Here is a 20,247-nt window from a genome sequence, read left to right on the forward strand (position 1 = left end):
TGTCACAAGACATCCCCAAAAGTAAACTTTATTCAAGTCAAACAATGAGGGCGCACTTGGCGGATCCCTACAGTTTTCTTTACCTAACCATGATTTTGTTTACCTAACCATGATTATTTTTTGCAAGTAGCTCCTCCGACTTCTACTTCACTGCTTGAAGGTTTCTCGGTTTTTATCTTATAAATTTTAGCTGCTGATGTCCTGTCCCCAGTACTTAGTGTGTCCTCCATCACTGCCCTGAACGGACGTATTCTCATCTCGAAACACCTTCCCGAGGCTTACCATCACAGGGAATCTGTCTTTAAATCCATTATGTTTTATGCCCCCCATCTCTGACCTCTTTTCATTGTTATTGGCAATTAATAAATACCCCAGACAGTTTTTCTACTCATATTGGTGGAGAGCGCGTCACGTGGGGTGTTTAAACGGTTGATAATGACCAGTGATTAATTATGACCGGCTGGCTTCCGCGTGTCAGGCGCGCAAGATTATCACGCGGAACGCAATTCATAGCTATTAGTAACAGCGCGTAACCTGTTTCTAAGCGCGCGCGCATTCTATTTCTAAGCACGCGCGCGTACAAACAACCCACGCGCATCAGACTCTTCACAAAGTTTTTGATTACATTATTTCAAACACAAAGCAATGGGAAACTTTAGACTATCTGCCAATCACCAAGAGAGGGCGCTCTTCACCAGGCTCCCAATATACGGCTCTGGGTAATGTCAACAACTTAGGAATAGGAGAAGCATGAGTAACGGTCACTGACAGCAAATACCTTGTGTTTTGCGTGTTTTTGATTTTGTATTTAGATTTAGCCAAACTGTATTTTGTTTTTAATAACACAATGCCAGCATAAACCAAACTGTTCTGGAACAGGACGTACTGGACACGAGTTCCCCAATGATAACAAGCGGTGTGCATGAGTTTTTGGGAGTGCATGTTTCTTCTAGGGTAATTAGCAAAAATTCCAAAATGCTGACCTACCAAAAATTGAGAAGAAATCTGAAGTTTAGTTGTATGACAATGTATCTGATTTAATTTTCAAGAGGCTGAGAGACTTCTAAATATTTGTTTGCTGTAGGAGTTGTGCACCCTTACCTGGTAGGTCTGTTGCCCTCTAGTGGCAGAGCTTTCAAAAAGTCTCCCATTCGACCCTGCCGGCTTTACACGACCGTGTAAGAATTACCCTTTTATTCTTAATGCTGACATTCATCGCAATCGAATTATTCTACACGCGACAAACAAATCATGTAACTAACCCGAATTCTATGAAAACATTTGGGCGACATTTTGGTAGTTATTTGAGCTACATTTAGGTCGGGCCAAATAGGTCGGGGTGACAATTTAATATTTTATTTTGGGCTACAACTGGGTTAAATTTTCGTTTCGGCCCATTCACAAATTTAGGGCTCTATTTAGATCGATCAGGTACTTGGGCTACATTTCGAACTTAATGTTGGGGTTATATTCAGATCGGGGATACAATTTAAGTAAAATTTTGGAGCTACAATTAGGTCGGGGAAACATTTTGGTTGAATCTTTGGGGCTACATTTACAGGATCGGGCCTACATTTAGGGTCGGGCCTACAATTAGGATCGTGCTACATTTAGAGTCGGGGCTATATTAAGGTCAGGGTACATTTTGGTAAAACTTTGGGGCTTATGTATATGGTTTCGGGCTACGAAGGTCGAGATTACATTTTGGGGGCTACATTTAGGTCGGGCTACATTAAGGGTCTGGATACATTTTGATTTGGGTAAAACTTTGGGGCTACATTTAGGTCAGGGTACAATTTAAGAGTCGGGTAATTGTTCTAAATTGCTCAAATTGAGCAGATATCTATTCTGTACTAAGAATCATGGGAGTTTTGAAGCTACTGGTTGAATCTAAGCGGGATCTGAGATGGTAATTTTTTCAAATGGCTCAGATCGAGCTGAGATTAATTCTGTACTAAGAAACACGGGGGTTTTGAACCTACTGGTTGAATCTTAGCGAGATCAGAGATGGTAACATTTTTAAATTACTCGGATTGAGCTGAGATTAATTTTGTACTAAGAGACATGGGTGTTCTGAAGCTACTGGTCATTTTAAAATAAAATTGCTCAGATTGAGTTCAGATTAATTCTGTACTAAGAAATATATGTGTTCTGATGCTTGCTCAGATTCAGCTGAGATAAATTCTGTACTAAGAAACAAAGATGCTCTGAATAAGCGGGCTTTGAGTTGATAATCTTTTTAATTGCTCAAATTGGCCTGAGATTAATTCTGTACTAAGAAAATGTGTGTTGTAAATAAAGCCACTCATTGAATCTAAGCGAGATGATTTGTTTTTAAAATTGCTCAGATTAAGGTTGAGACAAATTTTGTACTAAGAAACATAGCGAGATCTTAGGCGGTCATTTTTTCAAATTGCTCAGATTGAGAGCGGGATCTGAGATGATTTGTTGAGTTGAGATTAATTTTATTCTTAGAAACAGGTGTTCTGAGATGATTTGTTTCTAAAATTGCTCAGATTGAGTAGAGAATAAATTGTACTTAGAAACATGGGTGTTCTGAAGCTTCTCGTTGAATCTAAGCGAGACCTCAGACGGTAATTTTTTTTAAATTGCTCAAATTTAGCTGAGATTAAATATGTACTAAGAAACACAAGTGCTCTTAAGCTACTGGTTGAATCTTAGCGGGCTTTGACATGATAATTATTTTAAACTGCTCAGATTGAGCTAAGACTACTTCTGTTCTAAGAAACATGGGTGTTCTTAAACTATACTCGTTGAACTTAGACGGTTATTTTTAAAAATTGCTCAGATTGAGCTAAGATTAATTCTGTACTAAAAAACAAAGGCGCTCTCAAGGTAATGGTTGAATCTTAGTGATATCTTACACGGTCAATTTTTTTAATTTGCTCGGATTGAGCTTAACTAATTCTTTACTAAGAAACATAGGTGTTCTGAACCCACTCGTTGAATCTAAGCGAGATCTAAGATGATTTTTTTTTTATGTGTTCAGATTGTGCTAAGATTGTTTTTGTACTAAGAAATATGGATGTTCTGAAGTTACTCGTTGAATCTAAGCAAGATCGGAGATCTAAAATGATCGGATTTTAAAATTGCTCGGATTGAGCTAAGATTAATTCTATACTAAGAAACATAGGTGTTCTGAACCCACTCGTTGAATCTAAGCGAGATCTAAGATGATTTTTTTGTTTATGTGTTCAGATTGTGCTAAGATTGTTTTTGTACTAAGAAATATGGATGTTCTGAAGTTACTCGTTGAATCTAAGCAAGAGCTGAGATCTAAAATGATCTGTTTTTAAAATTGCTCGGATTGAGCTTAGATTAATTCTATACTAAGAAACATAGGTGTTCTGAACCCACTCGTTGAATCTAAGCGAGATCTAAGATGATTTTTTTTTATGTGTTCAGATTGTGCTAAGATTGTTTTTGTACTAAGAAATATGGATGTTCTGAAGTTACTCGTTGAATCTAAGCAAGATCGGAGATCTAAAATGATCGGTTTTTAAAATTGCTCGGATTGAGCTAAGATTAATTCTATACTAAGAAACATAGGTGTTCTGAACCCACTCGTTGAATCTAAGCGAGATCTAAGATGATTTTTTTTTATGTGTTCAGATTGTGCTAAGATTGTTTTTGTACTAAGAAATATGGATGTTCTGAAGCTACTCGTTGAATCTAAGCAAGATCTGAGACCTAAAATGATCTGTTTTTAAAATTGCTCGGATTGAGCTTAGATTAATTCTATACTAAGAAACATAGGTGTTCTGAACCCACTCGTTGAATCTAAGAGAGATCTAAGATGATTTTTTTTTTATGTGTTCAGATTGTGCTAAGATTGTTTTTGTACTAAGAAATATGGATGTTCTGAAGTTACTCGTTGAATCTAAGCAAGATCGGAGATCTAAAATGATCGGTTTTAAAATTGCTCGGATTGAGCTAAGATTAATTCTATACTAAGAAACATAGGTGTTCTGAACCCACTCGTTGAATCTAAGCGAGATCTAAGATGATTTTTTTTTTATGTGTTCAGATTGTGCTAAGATTGTTTTTGTACTAAGAAATATGGATGTTCTGAAGTTACTCGTTGAATCTAAGCAAGATCTGAGATCTAAAATGATCTGTTTTTAAAATTGCTCGGATTGAGCTTAGATTAATTCTATACTAAGAAACATAGGTGTTCTGAACCCACTCGTTGAATCTAAGCGAGATCTAAGATGATTTTTTTTTTATGTGTTCAGATTGTGCTAAGATTGTTTTTGTACTAAGAAATATGGATGTTCTGAAGTTACTCGTTGAATCTAAGCAAGATCGGAGATCTAAAATGATCGGTTTTTAAAATTGCTCGGATTGAGCTAAGATTAATTCTATACTAAGAAACATAGGTGTTCTGAACCCACTCGTTGAATCTAAGCGAGATCTAAGATGATTTTTTTTTATGTGTTCAGATTGTGCTAAGATTGTTTTTGTACTAAGAAATATGGATGTTCTGAAGCTACTCGTTGAATCTAAGCAAGATCTGAGATCTAAAATGATCTGTTTTTAAAATTGCTCGGATTGAGCTTAGATTAATTCTATACTAAGAAACATAGGTGTTCTGAACCCACTCGTTGAATCTAAGCGAGATCTAAGATGATTTTTTTTTTATGTGTTCAGATTGTGCTAAGATTGTTTTTGTACTAAGAAATATGGATGTTCTGAAGTTACTCGTTGAATCTAAGCAAGATCGGAGATCTAAAATGATCGGTTTTTAAAATTGCTCGGATTGAGCTAAGATTAATTCTATACTAAGAAACATAGGTGTTCTGAACCCACTCGTTGAATCTAAGCGAGATCTAAGATGATTTTTTTTTATGTGTTCAGATTGTGCTAAGATTGTTTTTGTACTAAGAAATATGGATGTTCTGAAGTTACTCGTTGAATCTAAGCAAGATCGGAGATCTAAAATGATCGGTTTTTAAAATTGCTCGGATTGAGCTAAGATTAATTCTATACTAAGAAACATAGGTGTTCTGAACCCACTCGTTGAATCTAAGCGAGATCTAAGATGATTTTTTTTTATGTGTTCAGATTGTGCTAAGATTGTTTTTGTACTAAGAAATAGGATGTTCTGAAGCTACTCGTTGAATCTAAGCAAGAGCTGAGATCTAAAATGATCTGTTTTTAAAATTGCTCGGATTGAGCTTAGATTAATTCTATACTAAGAAACATAGGTGTTCTGAACCCACTCGTTGAATCTAAGAGAGATCTAAGATGATTTTTTTTTATGTGTTCAGATTGTGCTAAGATTGTTTTTGTACTAAGAAATAGGATGTTCTGAAGCTACTCGTTGAATCTAAGCAAGATCGGAGATCTAAAATGATCGGTTTTTAAAATTGCTCGGATTGAGCTAAGATTAATTCTATACTAAGAAACATAGGTGTTCTGAACCCACTCGTTGAATCTAAGCGAGATCTAAGATGATTTTTTTTTTATGTGTTCAGATTGTGCTAAGATTGTTTTTGTACTAAGAAATATGGATGTTCTGAAGTTACTCGTTGAATCTAAGCAAGATCGGAGATCTAAAATGATCGGTTTTTAAAATTGCTCGGATTGAGCTAGATTAATTCTATACTAAGAAACATAGGTGTTCTGAACCCACTCGTTGAATCTAAGCGAGATCTAAGATGATTTTTTTTTTATGTGTTCAGATTGTGCTAAGATTGTTTTTGTACTAAGAAATATGGATGTTCTGAAGTTACTCGTTGAATCTAAGCAAGATCTGAGATCTAAAATGATCTGTTTTTAAAATTGCTCGGATTGAGCTTAGATTAATTCTATACTAAGAAACATAGGTGTTCTGAACCCACTCGTTGAATCTAAGCGAGATCTAAGATGATTTTTTTTTTATGTGTTCAGATTGTGCTAAGATTGTTTTTGTACTAAGAAATATGGATGTTCTGAAGTTACTCGTTGAATCTAAGCAAGATCGGAGATCTAAAATGATCGGTTTTTAAAATTGCTCGGATTGAGCTAAGATTAATTCTATACTAAGAAACATAGGTGTTCTGAACCCACTCGTTGAATCTAAGCGAGATCTAAGATGATTTTTTTTTTATGTGTTCAGATTGTGCTAAGATTGTTTTTGTACTAAGAAATATGGATGTTCTGAAGTTACTCGTTGAATCTAAGCAAGATCTGAGATCTAAAATGATCTGTTTTTAAAATTGCTCGGATTGAGCTTAGATTAATTCTATACTAAGAAACATAGGTGTTCTGAACCCACTCGTTGAATCTAAGCGAGATCTAAGATGATTTTTTTTTTATGTGTTCAGATTGTGCTAAGATTGTTTTTGTACTAAGAAATATGGATGTTCTGAAGTTACTCGTTGAATCTAAGCAAGATCGGAGATCTAAAATGATCGGTTTTTAAAATTGCTCGGATTGAGCTAAGATTAATTCTATACTAAGAAACATAGGTGTTCTGAACCCACTCGTTGAATCTAAGCGAGATCTAAGATGATTTTTTTTTATGTGTTCAGATTGTGCTAAGATTGTTTTTGTACTAAGAAATAGGATGTTCTGAAGCTACTCGTTGAATCTAAGCAAGATCTGAGATCTAAAATGATCTGTTTTTAAAATTGCTCGGATTGAGCTAAGATTAATTCTATACTAAGAAACATAGGTGTTCTGAACCCACTCGTTGAATCTAAGCGAGATCTAAGATGATTTTTTTTTATGTGTTCAGATTGTGCTAAGATTGTTTTTGTACTAAGAAATATGGATGTTCTGAAGTTACTCGTTGAATCTAAGCAAGATCTGAGATCTAAAATGATCTGTTTTTAAAATTGCTCGGATTGAGCTAAGATTAATTCTATACTAAGAAACATAGGTGTTCTGAACCCACTCGTTGAATCTAAGCGAGATCTAAGATGATTTTTTTTTTATGTGTTCAGATTGTGCTAAGATTGTTTTTGTACTAAGAAATATGGATGTTCTGAAGTTACTCGTTGAATCTAAGCAAGATCTGAGATCTAAAATGATCTGTTTTTAAAATTGCTCGGATTGAGCTAAGATTAATTCTATACTAAGAAACATAGGTGTTCTGAACCCACTCGTTGAATCTAAGCGAGATCTAAGATGATTTTTTTTTTATGTGTTCAGATTGTGCTAAGATTGTTTTTGTACTAAGAAATAGGATGTTCTGAAGCTACTCGTTGAATCTAAGCAAGATCTGAGATCTAAAATGATCTGTTTTTAAAATTGCTCGGATTGAGCTAAGATTAATTCTATACTAAGAAACATAGGTGTTCTGAACCCACTCGTTGAATCTAAGCGAGATCTAAGATGATTTTTTTTTATGTGTTCAGATTGTGCTAAGATTGTTTTTGTACTAAGAAATATGGATGTTCTGAAGTTACTCGTTGAATCTAAGCAAGATCGGAGATCTAAAATGATCGGTTTTTAAAATTGCTCGGATTGAGCTAAGATTAATTCTATACTAAGAAACATAGGTGTTCTGAACCCACTCGTTGAATCTAAGCGAGATCTAAGATGATTTTTTTTTTATGTGTTCAGATTGTGCTAAGATTGTTTTTGTACTAAGAAATATGGATGTTCTGAAGTTACTCGTTGAATCTAAGCAAGATCGGAGATCTAAAATGATCGGTTTTTAAAATTGCTCGGATTGAGCTAAGATTAATTCTATACTAAGAAACATAGGTGTTCTGAACCCACTCGTTGAATCTAAGCGAGATCTAAGATGATTTTTTTTTTATGTGTTCAGATTGTGCTAAGATTGTTTTTGTACTAAGAAATATGGATGTTCTGAAGTTACTCGTTGAATCTAAGCAAGATCTGAGATCTAAAATGATCTCTGTTTTTAAAATTGCTCGGATTGAGCTAGATTAATTCTATACTAAGAAACATAGGTGTTCTGAACCCACTCGTTGAATCTAAGCGAGATCTAAGATGATTTTTTTTTTATGTGTTCAGATTGTGCTAAGATTGTTTTTGTACTAAGAAATAGGATGTTCTGAAGCTACTCGTTGAATCTAAGCAAGATCTGAGATCTAAAATGATCTGTTTTTAAAATTGCTCGGATTGAGCTAAGATTAATTCTATACTAAGAAACATAGGTGTTCTGAACCCACTCGTTGAATCTAAGCGAGATCTAAGATGATTTTTTTTTATGTGTTCAGATTGTGCTAAGATTGTTTTTGTACTAAGAAATATGGATGTTCTGAAGTTACTCGTTGAATCTAAGCAAGATCGGAGATCTAAAATGATCTGTTTTTAAAATTGCTCGGATTGAGCTAAGATTAATTCTATACTAAGAAACATAGGTGTTCTGAACCCACTCGTTGAATCTAAGCGAGATCTAAGATGATTTTTTTTTTATGTGTTCAGATTGTGCTAAGATTGTTTTTGTACTAAGAAATATGGATGTTCTGAAGTTACTCGTTGAATCTAAGCAAGATCTGAGATCTAAAATGATCTGTTTTTAAAATTGCTCGGATTGAGCTTAGATTAATTCTATACTAAGAAACATAGGTGTTCTGAACCCACTCGTTGAATCTAAGAGAGATCTAAGATGATTTTTTTTTAATGTGTTCAGATTATGCTAAGATTGTTTTTGTACTAAGAAATAGGATGTTCTGAAGTTACTCGTTGAATCTAAGCAAGATCGGAGATCTAAAATGATCGGTTTTTAAAATTGCTCGGATTGAGCTAAGATTAATTCTATACTAAGAAACATAGGTGTTCTTAACCCACTCGTTGAATCTTAGCGAGTTCTAAGATGATCTTTTTTTTACGTGCTCAGATTGAGGTAAGATTGTTTGTGTACTAAGAAATATGGATGTTCTGAACCCACTCGTTGAAATCTAAGATGATTTTTTTTTATGTGTTCAGATTGTGCTAAGATTGTTTTTGTACTAAGAAATATGGATGTTCTGAAGCTACTCGTTGAATCTAAGCAAGATCGGAGATCTAAAATGATCTGTTTTTAAATTGCTCGGATTGAGCTAAGATTAATTCTATACTAAGAAACATAGGTGTTCTGAACCCACTCGTTGAATCTAAGCGAGATCTAAGATGATTTTTTTTTATGTGTTCAGATTGTGCTAAGATTGTTTTTGTACTAAGAAATAGGATGTTCTGAAGCTACTCGTTGAATCTAAGCAAGATCTGAGATCTAAAATGATCTGTTTTTAAAATTGCTCGGATTGAGCTAAGATTAATTCTATACTAAGAAACATAGGTGTTCTGAACCCACTCGTTGAATCTAAGCGAGATCTAAGATGATTTTTTTTTATGTGTTCAGATTGTGCTAAGATTGTTTTTGTACTAAGAAATATGGATGTTCTGAAGTTACTCGTTGAATCTAAGCAAGATCTGAGATCTAAAATGATCTGTTTTTAAAATTGCTCGGATTGAGCTAAGATTAATTCTATACTAAGAAACATAGGTGTTCTGAACCCACTCGTTGAATCTAAGCGAGATCTAAGATGATTTTTTTTTTATGTGTTCAGATTGTGCTAAGATTGTTTTTGTACTAAGAAATATGGATGTTCTGAAGTTACTCGTTGAATCTAAGCAAGATCGGAGATCTAAAATGATCTGTTTTTAAAATTGCTCGGATTGAGCTAAGATTAATTCTATACTAAGAAACATAGGTGTTCTGAACCCACTCGTTGAATCTAAGCGAGATCTAAGATGATTTTTTTTTATGTGTTCAGATTGTGCTAAGATTGTTTTTGTACTAAGAAATATGGATGTTCTGAAGTTACTCGTTGAATCTAAGCAAGATCTGAGATCTAAAATGATCTGTTTTTAAAATTGCTCGGATTGAGCTAAGATTAATTCTATACTAAGAAACATAGGTGTTCTGAACCCACTCGTTGAATCTAAGCGAGATCTAAGATGATTTTTTTTTTATGTGTTCAGATTGTGCTAAGATTGTTTTTGTACTAAGAAATATGGATGTTCTGAAGCTACTCGTTGAATCTAAGCAAGATCTGAGACCTAAAATGATCTGTTTTTAAAATTGCTCGGATTGAGCTTAGATTAATTCTATACTAAGAAACATAGGTGTTCTGAACCCACTCGTTGAATCTAAGCGAGATCTAAGATGATTTTTTTTTATGTGTTCAGATTGTGCTAAGATTGTTTTTGTACTAAGAAATATGGATGTTCTGAAGCTACTCGTTGAATCTAAGCAAGATCTGAGATCTAAAATGATCTGTTTTTAAAATTGCTCGGATTGAGCTAAGATTAATTCTATACTAAGAAACATAGGTGTTCTGAACCCACTCGTTGAATCTAAGCGAGATCTAAGATGATTTTTTTTTTATGTGTTCAGATTGTGCTAAGATTGTTTTTGTACTAAGAAATATGGATGTTCTGAAGTTACTCGTTGAATCTAAGCAAGATCTGAGATCTAAAATGATCTGTTTTTAAAATTGCTCGGATTGAGCTAAGATTAATTCTATACTAAGAAACATAGGTGTTCTGAACCCACTCGTTGAATCTAAGCGAGATCTAAGATGATTTTTTTTTTATGTGTTCAGATTGTGCTAAGATTGTTTTTGTACTAAGAAATATGGATGTTCTGAAGCTACTCGTTGAATCTAAGCAAGATCTGAGACCTAAAATGATCTGTTTTTAAAATTGCTCGGATTGAGCTTAGATTAATTCTATACTAAGAAACATAGGTGTTCTGAACCCACTCGTTGAATCTAAGCGAGATCTAAGATGATTTTTTTTTATGTGTTCAGATTGTGCTAAGATTGTTTTTGTACTAAGAAATATGGATGTTCTGAAGTTACTCGTTGAATCTAAGCAAGAGCTGAGATCTAAAATGATCTGTTTTTAAAATTGCTCGGATTGAGCTAAGATTAATTCTATACTAAGAAACATAGGTGTTCTGAACCCACTCGTTGAATCTAAGCGAGATCTAAGATGATTTTTTTTTTATGTGTTCAGATTGTGCTAAGATTGTTTTTGTACTAAGAAATATGGATGTTCTGAAGCTACTCGTTGAATCTAAGCAAGATCTGAGACCTAAAATGATCTGTTTTTAAAATTGCTCGGATTGAGCTAAGATTAATTCTATACTAAGAAACATAGGTGTTCTGAACCCACTCGTTGAATCTAAGCGAGATCTAAGATGATTTTTTTTTTATGTGTTCAGATTGTGCTAAGATTGTTTTTGTACTAAGAAATATGGATGTTCTGAAGTTACTCGTTGAATCTAAGCAAGATCTGAGATCTAAAATGATCGGTTTTTAAAATTGCTCGGATTGAGCTAAGATTAATTCTATACTAAGAAACATAGGTGTTCTGAACCCACTCGTTGAATCTAAGCGAGATCTAAGATGATTTTTTTTTTATGTGTTCAGATTGTGCTAAGATTGTTTTTGTACTAAGAAATATGGATGTTCTGAAGTTACTCGTTGAATCTAAGCAAGATCGGAGATCTAAAATGATCGGTTTTTAAAATTGCTCGGATTGAGCTAAGATTAATTCTATACTAAGAAACATAGGTGTTCTGAACCCACTCGTTGAATCTAAGCGAGATCTAAGATGATTTTTTTTTATGTGTTCAGATTGTGCTAAGATTGTTTTTGTACTAAGAAATATGGATGTTCTGAAGTTACTCGTTGAATCTAAGCAAGATCTGAGATCTAAAATGATCTGTTTTTAAAATTGCTCGGATTGAGCTAAGATTAATTCTATACTAAGAAACATAGGTGTTCTGAACCCACTCGTTGAATCTAAGCGAGATCTAAGATGATTTTTTTTTTATGTGTTCAGATTGTGCTAAGATTGTTTGTGTACTAAGAAATATGGATGTTCTGAAGTTACTCGTTGAATCTAAGCAAGATCTGAGATCTAAAATGATCTGTTTTTAAAATTGCTCGGATTGAGCTAGATTAATTCTATACTAAGAAACATAGGTGTTCTGAACCCACTCGTTGAATCTAAGCGAGATCTAAGATGATTTTTTTTTATGTGTTCAGATTGTGCTAAGATTGTTTTTGTACTAAGAAATATGGATGTTCTGAAGTTACTCGTTGAATCTAAGCAAGATCTGAGATCTAAAATGATCGGTTTTTAAAATTGCTCGGATTGAGCTAAGATTAATTCTATACTAAGAAACATAGGTGTTCTGAACCCACTCGTTGAATCTAAGCGAGATCTAAGATGATTTTTTTTTATGTGTTCAGATTGTGCTAAGATTGTTTTTGTACTAAGAAATATGGATGTTCTGAAGTTACTCGTTGAATCTAAGCAAGATCGGAGATCTAAAATGATCTGTTTTTAAAATTGCTCGGATTGAGCTAAGATTAATTCTATACTAAGAAACATAGGTGTTCTGAACCCACTCGTTGAATCTAAGCGAGATCTAAGATGATTTTTTTTTATGTGTTCAGATTGTGCTAAGATTGTTTTTGTACTAAGAAATATGGATGTTCTGAAGTTACTCGTTGAATCTAAGCAAGAGCTGAGATCTAAAATGATCTGTTTTTAAAATTGCTCGGATTGAGCTAAGATTAATTCTATACTAAGAAACATAGGTGTTCTGAACCCACTCGTTGAATCTAAGCGAGATCTAAGATGATTTTTTTTTATGTGTTCAGATTGTGCTAAGATTGTTTTTGTACTAAGAAATATGGATGTTCTGAAGTTACTCGTTGAATCTAAGCAAGATCTGAGATCTAAAATGATCTGTTTTTAAAATTGCTCGGATTGAGCTAAGATTAATTCTATACTAAGAAACATAGGTGTTCTGAACCCACTCGTTGAATCTAAGCGAGATCTAAGATGATTTTTTTTTATGTGTTCAGATTGTGCTAAGATTGTTTTTGTACTAAGAAATATGGATGTTCTGAAGCTACTCGTTGAATCTAAGCAAGATCTGAGATCTAAAATGATCTGTTTTTAAAATTGCTCGGATTGAGCTTAGATTAATTCTATACTAAGAAACATAGGTGTTCTGAACCCACTCGTTGAATCTAAGCGAGATCTAAGATGATTTTTTTTTTATGTGTTCAGATTGTGCTAAGATTGTTTTTGTACTAAGAAATATGGATGTTCTGAAGTTACTCGTTGAATCTAAGCAAGATCGGAGATCTAAAATGATCGGTTTTTAAAATTGCTCGGATTGAGCTAAGATTAATTCTATACTAAGAAACATAGGTGTTCTGAACCCACTCGTTGAATCTAAGCGAGATCTAAGATGATTTTTTTTTATGTGTTCAGATTGTGCTAAGATTGTTTTTGTACTAAGAAATATGGATGTTCTGAAGTTACTCGTTGAATCTAAGCAAGATCGGAGATCTAAAATGATCGGTTTTTAAAATTGCTCGGATTGAGCTAAGATTAATTCTATACTAAGAAACATAGGTGTTCTGAACCCACTCGTTGAATCTAAGCGAGATCTAAGATGATTTTTTTTTATGTGTTCAGATTGTGCTAAGATTGTTTTTGTACTAAGAAATATGGATGTTCTGAAGTTACTCGTTGAATCTAAGCAAGATCTGAGATCTAAAATGATCTGTTTTTAAAATTGCTCGGATTGAGCTTAGATTAATTCTATACTAAGAAACATAGGTGTTCTGAACCCACTCGTTGAATCTAAGCGAGATCTAAGATGATTTTTTTTTTATGTGTTCAGATTGTGCTAAGATTGTTTTTGTACTAAGAAATATGGATGTTCTGAAGTTACTCGTTGAATCTAAGCAAGATCTGAGATCTAAAATGATCTGTTTTTAAAATTGCTCGGATTGAGCTAAGATTAATTCTATACTAAGAAACATAGGTGTTCTGAACCCACTCGTTGAATCTTAGAGAGATCTAAGATGATTTTTTTTTTAAACTGCTCAAATTTAGCTGAGATTAATTATGTACTAGGAAACACATATGCTTTTAAGCTATTGATTGAATCTTAGCTGGCTTTGGCGTGATAATTTGGCTAAGATTGTTTTTGTACTAAGAAACATAGGTGTTTTGAACCTACTCGTTGAATCTAAGCAATCTGAGATCTGAGATGATCTGTTTTTAAATTTGCTCGGACTGAGCTAAGATTAATTCTGTACTAAGAAACATAGGTGTTCTTAACTGTTGAATCTAAGCGAGATCTAAGATGATCTTTTTTTAAAAATGTGTTCAGATTGTGCTAAGATTGTTTTTGTACTAAGAAACATAGGTGTTTTGAACCCACTCGTTGAATCTAAGCGAGATCTAAGATGATTTTTTTTTATGTGTTCAGATTGTGCTAAGATTGTTTTTGTACTAAGAAATAGGATGTTCTGAAGCTACTCGTTGAATCTAAGCAAGATCTGAGATCTAAAATGATCTGTTTTTAAAATTGCTCGGATTGAGCTAAGATTAATTCTATACTAAGAAACATAGGTGTTCTGAACCCACTCGTTGAATCTAAGCGAGATCTAAGATGATTTTTTTTTTATGTGTTCAGATTGTGCTAAGATTGTTTTTGTACTAAGAAATATGGATGTTCTGAAGTTACTCGTTGAATCTAAGCAAGATCGGAGATCTAAAATGATCGGTTTTTAAAATTGCTCGGATTGAGCTAAGATTAATTCTATACTAAGAAACATAGGTGTTCTGAACCCACTCGTTGAATCTAAGCGAGATCTAAGATGATTTTTTTTTTATGTGTTCAGATTGTGCTAAGATTGTTTTTGTACTAAGAAATATGGATGTTCTGAAGCTACTCGTTGAATCTAAGCAAGATCGGAGATCTAAAATGATCTGTTTTTAAAATTGCTCGGATTGAGCTAAGATTAATTCTATACTAAGAAACATAGGTGTTCTGAACCCACTCGTTGAATCTAAGCGAGATCTAAGATGATTTTTTTTTATGTGTTCAGATTGTGCTAAGATTGTTTTTGTACTAAGAAATATGGATGTTCTGAAGTTACTCGTTGAATCTAAGCAAGATCTGAGATCTAAAATGATCTGTTTTTAAAATTACTACAACAGGATCTACAACACTTCGTCATATTCCAGTAGTAATGTCGCAAAGGTCCACCATTTTGAAATCTACACAAAGGAGAGGAATTGGGAACCTCATTAACATAACAACTGAGCAACCGAGGTACCATTATCAGCTACCAACTACCTTGTTATGTAATCCTCGTTCCCTCAATAACAAAGTTGATGAACTGAGCCTGATTTTGAACAATAACAAAGTGGACATTGGAGCTATCACGGAGACGTGGTTTTCACCAGACCAACCTGTGGATCAAATTAGTATCCATGGCTACAACATTTTTTCGCGTCCAAGAAAAGAGCAACGAGGAGGGGGTGTAGCTCTTTACACCAAAGAATGCTTGAATGCCACCTTACTTGATAACATAGAGGTTCCTGATGACATCGAAGCAATCTGGGTTAATGTTCGGCCTCCACGCTTACCACGTTCAATTTCAAACATTGTGATTGGAACTGTTTACTACCCTCCCAAAAGCATTATTGCTCAACCTCTGCTTGATCACATCAGTTCCACTGTTGATCAAATTCTCACTCGGCAGCCTGACTCCGGCATTATTGTCATGGGTGATTTTAACCGGCTAGAACTGGATCCTCTTTTGTCAAATAACTTTACTCAAATTGTGGACAAGCCAACTCGTGAAGATGCCATTTTAGACAAGATCATCACCAACCTAGCATCATTCTACAATCCTGTAGAAATCAGCTCCCCTCTTGGTCTTAGTGATCACCGCTGTGTCATTGTCAGACCTAAAAGCCCCATCCGCAATACCAACACTAGCAAGACTCGAGTGGTACGGCCCATGAAGGACAGCGACGTGCGAGAATGTGGTTCATGGTTGAGTGACCATGATTGGTTGGAAGTAATCAGCACGCATGACGTCACTGCAAAATGCACGGAGTTCTACGAAACCCTCAACTGTGTGCTAGACACTTACTTTCCGAAGAAATCAGTCAAAAAACACCCCTCTGACAAATCATGGCTGACACCCTACATCAAATCACTCGTTGTCAAGCGTCAGCGTGCTTTCCATGGCAACCAACAATCGCTGTGGAGGTATTTCAGGAACAAGATCAATCGTGAAATCAAACTGGCCAAGAAAACACACTACACAACCGAGGTCGAGCGACTCAAGAAATCTAATCCGAGTTCATGGTTTCGTGAAGTTCGACTTATTACAACAGGCGCGAGCACAAATCGCAACATCCAGTTGCAGAATATTGACCCCACAGCTCACAAGGACATAGCGTCTGCTATTTGTGAAAAGTTCGCTGCAGTCGGTAACGACCTTGACCCCTTGGATACATCCTTACTGCCAGCCTACCTTCTAGCCAAACCAATCCCTCCTGTCCAACCTTGGGAGGTGCTCAAACAACTTCAGAGAATAAGCAGCACAAAGGCGAGTGGCCCCGATAATATTTCGGCTAGATTTATACGACAGTATTCTTATGAACTTTCTAAGCCATTGACTCACATTATCAACGCCTCGTTTGCACAGCTTATCGTCCCAGCACAATGGAAGAGGGCAATTGTCGTCCCTGTGCCCAAAACTTCACCAGCCAACATAGACAATTTGCGACCCATTGCCCTCACAGATCACTTTGCCAAAGTGACAGAACACTTCATTGCTCAACAAACAATGGCGTCGATTAAACCCAACCTCGACCCCGCCCAGTTCGGAAACATCAAGAACGTATCCACTACGCACTGTTTGATTGATGTTCTTCACACACTCCATGCTAATGCTGAACTACCCAAATCTATATCGTCCATTCTTCTCACTGACTTTTCTAAGACTTTTGATCACATCAACCACACAATTGCAGTTTCCAAGCTCCTCAAGTTGGGAGTTCCACCACATTTAGCCGCATGGATCGGTGATTTCATCTCTAATCATGAACAGTGCGTGAGATACCTCGATTGTCTTTCGGAATGGACCCCTACTAATGCAGGTGTTCCACAAGGCACTAAGCTCGGTGCCATTATCTTCCTGGCAGTTATCAATGACGCCGGTTTCAAAGAGAACAATACAAGTATAAAACACTTCAAATATGTTGATGACATGACTGTCATTGAAACCCGTGATGCCAGTGTTGGATCCAACCTCCCATCTGCAATAACTGATCTGGATGTTTGGTCGTCGGACAACAAAATGCAACTCAACGTGAAAAAGTGTTTCACCATGGACATTTGTTTCTTGCGGAACCAACCAGTTCCCCTCTCATTGACTCTAAATGACAAAACTATAACACAATGTGCAGTTATTAAGCTTTTAGGTGTTTTTATTCAAGCCGACTTAAGATGGGACACGCATGTAGGCTCAATGATCAAGCGTGCAAATTCCCGCCTTTTCATGCTTCGTAAATTGAAGTATCATTACCTAAGCATATCTGATCTTGTTGCTATATATACCTCCTTTGTGCGGCCCATTTTGGAGTACGCTGCACCCGCCTGGTCAGGTGCTTTGTCAAGTAAGCAGTGCAATGATCTGGAAAGGGTGCAAAAGCGCGCATGCAGAATTATTCTTGGCAATGACTACGTGCGCTACTCAGACGCTCTACAATTGTGCAGTATTGAAACACTGGTATGCCGTCGTAACCACTTGTGCCAATCTTTTGCCAAAACTCTCCCTTCATCAGTCCTAAAGCGCCTCTTGCCAAAGAGGTATGATAGTGGGTACCAACTTAGGAACTCCGGACTTCTGGGTCAGTTTAAATGCCGAACAGAGCGCTACAGAAAGAGCCCTCTCCCTCACCTCACACGCCTTTTTAACAACTGAATTGCAATAGAATGCAGCTTTTTATGCGCCCTTTGACTGTGCCAGCAATATTTTTTTATCCAGGTTTTTTTTTTCCCCCGCAACTTTCAGAACAATTTATTTTATACATTGTAAATATTTGTCTCTCCTTAATCAATTATTTCTTAAATAATGTGAAATAGTGTGTTTTTTTCTTATTTTTTAATCTCTGTATATTTTCCTGTAATTCGACCTCCGGTCGCCATGGGAATTTGTTTTTAAAATAATAAACCAATTATGAATAGGTGTTCTTAACTCACTCGTTGAATCTAAGCGAGATCTAAGATGATCTTTTTTTATGTGCTCAGATTGAGCTAAGATTGTTTGTGTACTAAGAAATATGGATGTTCTGAAGCTACTCGTTGAATCTAAGCGAGATCTGAGACGGTCTTTTTTTAAAACTGCTCAAATTTAGCTGAGATTAATTATGTACTAGGAAACACATATTTTAAATGTGTTCAGATTGTGCTAAGATTGTTTTTATACTAAGAAACATAGGTGTTTTGAACCTACTCGTTGAATCTATGCAATCTGAGATCTAAGATGATCTGTTTTTAAATTTGCTCGGACTGAGCTAAAATTAATTCTGTACTAAGAAACATAAGTGTTCTTAACTCACTTGTTGAATCTAAGCGAGATCTAAGATGATATTTTTTAAAAAATATGTTCAGATTGTGCTAAGATTGTTTTTATACTAAGAAACATAGGTGTTTTGAACCTACTCGTTGAATCTAAGCAATCTGAGATCTGAGATGATCTGTTTTTAAATTTGCTCGGACTGAGCTAAAATTAATTCTGTACTAAGAAACATAAGTGTTCTTAACTCACTCGTTGAATCTAAGCGAGATCTAAGATGATATTTATTTTAAAATATGTTCAGATTGTGCTAAGATTGTTTTTATACTAAGAAACATAGGTGCTTTGAACCTACTCGTTGAATCTAAGCAATCTGAGATCTGAGATGATCTGTTTTTAAATTTGCTCGGACTGAGCTAAGATTAATTCTGTACTAAGAAACACAGGTGTTCTTAACTGACTCGTTGAATCTAAGCGAGATCTAAGATGATCTTTTTTTAAACATGGACTATAACGGATTATCTATATAGCCAATATTACTTTTTTTGTACAAGAAATGTAAAATAAGGACTGATATTTTAGTAGTATTCAATAAAACCTTTTCCTTCATGCAAAAAAAAACACAAATTCGCGCGGCGTACTCCGACCCAGAAAACTCAGTTTCGGCAAAAGCCGGTGACCCACGAACCATTCATACACAGTGTGTGACGTCACACCACGTACCGAAGCTCTGTACACAGTGTGTCAGGTCGATCGTGTGCGTGCATTTTACATGTACATTGAATGTGGAATAACATCGGACACTATAGGCTGCATTTTTTTGACACAAAAAACAGCGAAAATGTCCGATGGCAGCGGGTCTTGGGAAAACCACAGTATAGATGAGGAAAAGGCATTTCAGGGAGGCACTTCAGAGGAAAGTGAGGGCTCTAGCGATAAGGGGAGCTCACTGGACGAGAGAGAAGCCGAAGACGTGTTATGAGTACATGTAGTTAACCAGCCCGGAGACGATGATCGTCAGGCCGAAGACGATGAGCCAAACCCTGATGATCGACGGCTAAAGACAGACTGGTAAGGCCACAAAACGTTTCATGAATTATACTGAATGATGCTTCGTTTGATCAGTTTATTTCTGCTCCCAAAAATAGTTGAAGGCTATCCTTGACTAAATTAAAACATGAACGAACATGATGGACAAGGTTTATTGTTTACCTCCATTCACGTTATAATACATGTATGTGAACAACACATGCACTGACTTAGGCAGTAGAAATAAGAGGGGAGGGGTAATTTTTGTCTTGCGTTTTATACTTTGTTGGCAAAACTCATACATTATCAATTTAAACTGATATTGTAGATAACCTATGTTGTTTTTCTCCACCAAGTAACTGCGTGGTGGTTGACACATGTGCATCTACACAAATATCTCATGTACATGTACATGTACATGTATATGTACATGTACATGTATGTAACTGTTACTTCGGATTATGATTGCCTTCTGGCATGGGTATAGTTTTAAAGCAATTCAGGTACACACATGCAATATTAACACTTCACCATGCAAACCACAAATCTGTTGTTAATAATTTTGTATGAATTCTTTTGTTAATAATTTTGTACGAATTCTTTTGTTAATAATTTTGTATGAATTCTTTTGTTTTGTTTTACAGAAAACACTGCAATGTTGAATATCAGCAAGTGGTGAGCTTAGGACTATCTTGTCCGTTCAACCGCTGCCACTGACATCATGTTTGGTGGCAGCAACACGAAGGACATTACCTAACCCTCGTGTACAGTACAGTGGAAGGATTTTCGTATCCACCAACGGATTAGGCAGCTTTGCTTTGGTTTATTTGTCTTC

At 35.4% G+C, this 20,247-nt stretch overlaps 1 protein-coding gene across 1 annotated transcript; it reads left to right on the top strand.

The window, feature by feature from the left end:
- The first annotated feature begins 15,035 nt into the window (after positions 1-15,035).
- LOC117291377 lies at positions 15,036-17,789 on the top strand. Its single transcript, XM_033773028.1, has one exon. It carries the CDS (start codon positions 15,036-15,038, stop codon positions 17,787-17,789), a length of 2,754 nt encoding a protein of 917 aa, XP_033628919.1.
- The last annotated feature ends 2,458 nt before the right edge of the window (positions 17,790-20,247 follow it).

The sequence above is a fragment of the Asterias rubens genome, chromosome 6 (genome assembly GCF_902459465.1).
Source record: "Asterias rubens chromosome 6, eAstRub1.3, whole genome shotgun sequence".
Lineage (NCBI taxonomy): Eukaryota > Metazoa > Echinodermata > Asteroidea > Forcipulatida > Asteriidae > Asterias > Asterias rubens.

Bases quoted from the DNA above. Each gene is read 5' to 3' on its own strand.
- LOC117291377 (XM_033773028.1), top strand. From the start codon at position 15,036: ATGTCGCAAAGGTCCACCATTTTGAAATCTACACAAAGGAGAGGAATT.